Source organism: Hippocampus comes, unplaced genomic scaffold (genome assembly GCF_001891065.2).
Source record: "Hippocampus comes isolate QL1 unplaced genomic scaffold, H_comes_QL1_v1.1 scaffold221, whole genome shotgun sequence".
NCBI classification, from domain to species: Eukaryota; Metazoa; Chordata; class Actinopteri; order Syngnathiformes; family Syngnathidae; genus Hippocampus; species Hippocampus comes.
Genome location: NW_017806070.1, coordinates 367,589 through 369,852, shown reverse-complemented (window position 1 = coordinate 369,852; position 2,264 = coordinate 367,589). Strand labels below are relative to the sequence as shown.

Sequence of the window (2,264 nt, the reverse complement as noted above, 5' to 3'; positions counted from 1 at the left end):
TATATATATATATATATATATATACACACACACACACACACACGCACACACACAGAGAGAGAGAGAGCAAGAGAGAGAGGGAGAGAGAGAGAGAGAAAGTGTATTATACTTAACACACAACATTCATTCTGTTGTGTTTGTCTCATTATTCTTATCATCAGGAGTTCTTTTGCACAACATGCAAGGAGAGGGACTAAAACTGCACCCCTGCATGCGTTACGTCCAGGGTGCCATTGTTTATTTTACCTAGAAAATACCATTTGAATTAGTCATTTTCATTATTGACTTATCATTTATGTGCAGCACTTTCTGACAACAGCGTTTGCTCTGCAGCACTGTATGAATAAAGTTGTGATGAGTTTTAATGACGGTAAATGATTACAATGACATTGGAAATGTTCTTATCCAAATGTTCTCCTCTGGAAATATGTTGAACTGACTTCACTGACTTGAATAGTGCTCGTATGCCGCTCTGCATTGTAGGTTGGCCCAAACATATTGGAGGTGAGCGAGAACGTAAACCACGGTTTCCTGCACAGGTTAATTGCTGTGTATTTGTCAAAAACATGTTAAAAATGCAAGAAACTGCTGGTTTGGATCGATTTACGAAAACAATGAAACCTGCTGCTTCTGATGTGTGATAAAAATACAAAGGAATGTGTTTTCTTTTTAAACTTCGTTTTTATGGTCGAGTGGTTAGCGCGCCGGCCTCACACTGCAGAGGTGCAGGGTTAAATTCCGGCTCCGGCCTTCCTCTGTGAAGTTTGCATGTTCTCCCCGTGCCTGCGTGGGTTTTCTCCGGGTCCTCCGGTTTCCTCCCACATTCCAAAAACATGCATGGCAGGCTGATTGAACACTCTAAATTGTCCCTAGGTGTGAGTGTGAGCACGGATGGTTGGTTGTCTATATATGTCTTGCAATTGGCTGGCAACCAGTTCAGGGTTTACCCCGCCTACTGCCCGATGACAGCTGGGATAGGCTCCAGCATGCCCCGTGACCTTTGTGAGGATAAAGCGGATCACCAAATACATGGATAGATGTTTTTAGTCCACTCAAGCGAGACAAGATATCATCGTCTACTAAACTAACATTTCAACAATTACATTCACTGATACAACTTATAACACAGAACATCATCTTTGATAGTTCCTTTTCACACACACATCATGAGTGGCTGTGTGTGGCCCGACTGAAGGAGGAAACGCAAATGGATTCCGGATATTTATTCCAATCTTTAATTTTTGCCCTTTTCAATGTGACTTAGGGCGTCACCCTGGCGCTCTCTATTGATGATAGAGACTTGCAGAACAAAACAGCTCCAAAAGTTATGATCACTCCTCCATTCAAAGTTGAAATGATGTTGACATGAAACACAGTTGTCTGCCAACTGCAAAGAACAGTTCGAATCCTCATGCCAACAAGTGACTCATTCAGCAGAACAGTGCCAACATGCTCTTTCACGGAAATGTGACTTTGCCATCCGAAGCAAAAAAAGGGCACACCTCAAAAGTGTACGGATTTTAGCTGATTAACAATATTTACCTAACTCTTGTCAGTTAAAGTAAAATGTATGTTGCGACACCCAAATCCAGGGATTACCTTGTTAAATATTTGCGAGAAGAACATCATCTTATCGTCAGCATCCCCGGGCTACAAAACAGGTAGTGTTAAATCCACATCAGAGGGGGAAAAAAATGTGCTTTTTTTGTTTCACATTCAATCAAATAAAAAGCTTGCATCACAACCTCTTCGACTTCGTTAGGTCCGTATGTATGACCGCCAGAAGTCTCACTGTGGAGATGAAATATTTTGCAAAGGTAAAGGGGTAGATTGGAATGCAAGCACAAATTCTCAGAGGCACTACAAAGAGACTTACTGGATATGGGCCTCTGCCTTGGAGAGGATGGTCAGGATGAAGGAAGCGGTCTCGTTGGGCTTGAAAGTTGACGGTACAATCAGGTATTCCCCGGGCTCCAACAAGACGAGCTCCATCACCTCGCGAGCGTTGACATAGTTTTTAGTCTGCACCACCGGTTTGTTTCGACTGAAGAAATCTGCTGGAAACTTCCCTCTCTGCGCCTTCAACTGTAATTCGGTTTCACACATGACATTTCGAGTAAAGCTCTGTCATAAGATGAGATGACATGAGATTGACGGAAGTATACTCACTTCTTCTGGTACCTAGGATTTGATGGAAATTGGTTCATGTTCGGGACAAAAACAAAAACAAAAAAAAAAACATCGTCATTCATCATTACTTATAT

The 2,264-nt window shown here is 42.0% G+C and overlaps 1 protein-coding gene across 1 annotated transcript in view; it reads right to left on the bottom strand.

The window, feature by feature from the left end:
• LOC109530237 (calpain-1 catalytic subunit-like) overlaps positions 1–2,264 on the bottom strand; it is a 19,650-nt gene that overhangs the window by 4,924 nt on the left and 12,462 nt on the right. The window contains exons 12-15 of the mRNA XM_019893849.1: positions 2,170–2,181; positions 1,877–2,085; positions 1,746–1,791; positions 1,600–1,650 (exon numbers count right to left, since the gene is read on the bottom strand). Coding sequence (XP_019749408.1) covers positions 1,600–1,650; positions 1,746–1,791; positions 1,877–2,085; positions 2,170–2,181 — 318 coding nt within the window. The remainder of the gene's footprint in view (positions 1–1,599; positions 1,651–1,745; positions 1,792–1,876; positions 2,086–2,169; positions 2,182–2,264) is intronic.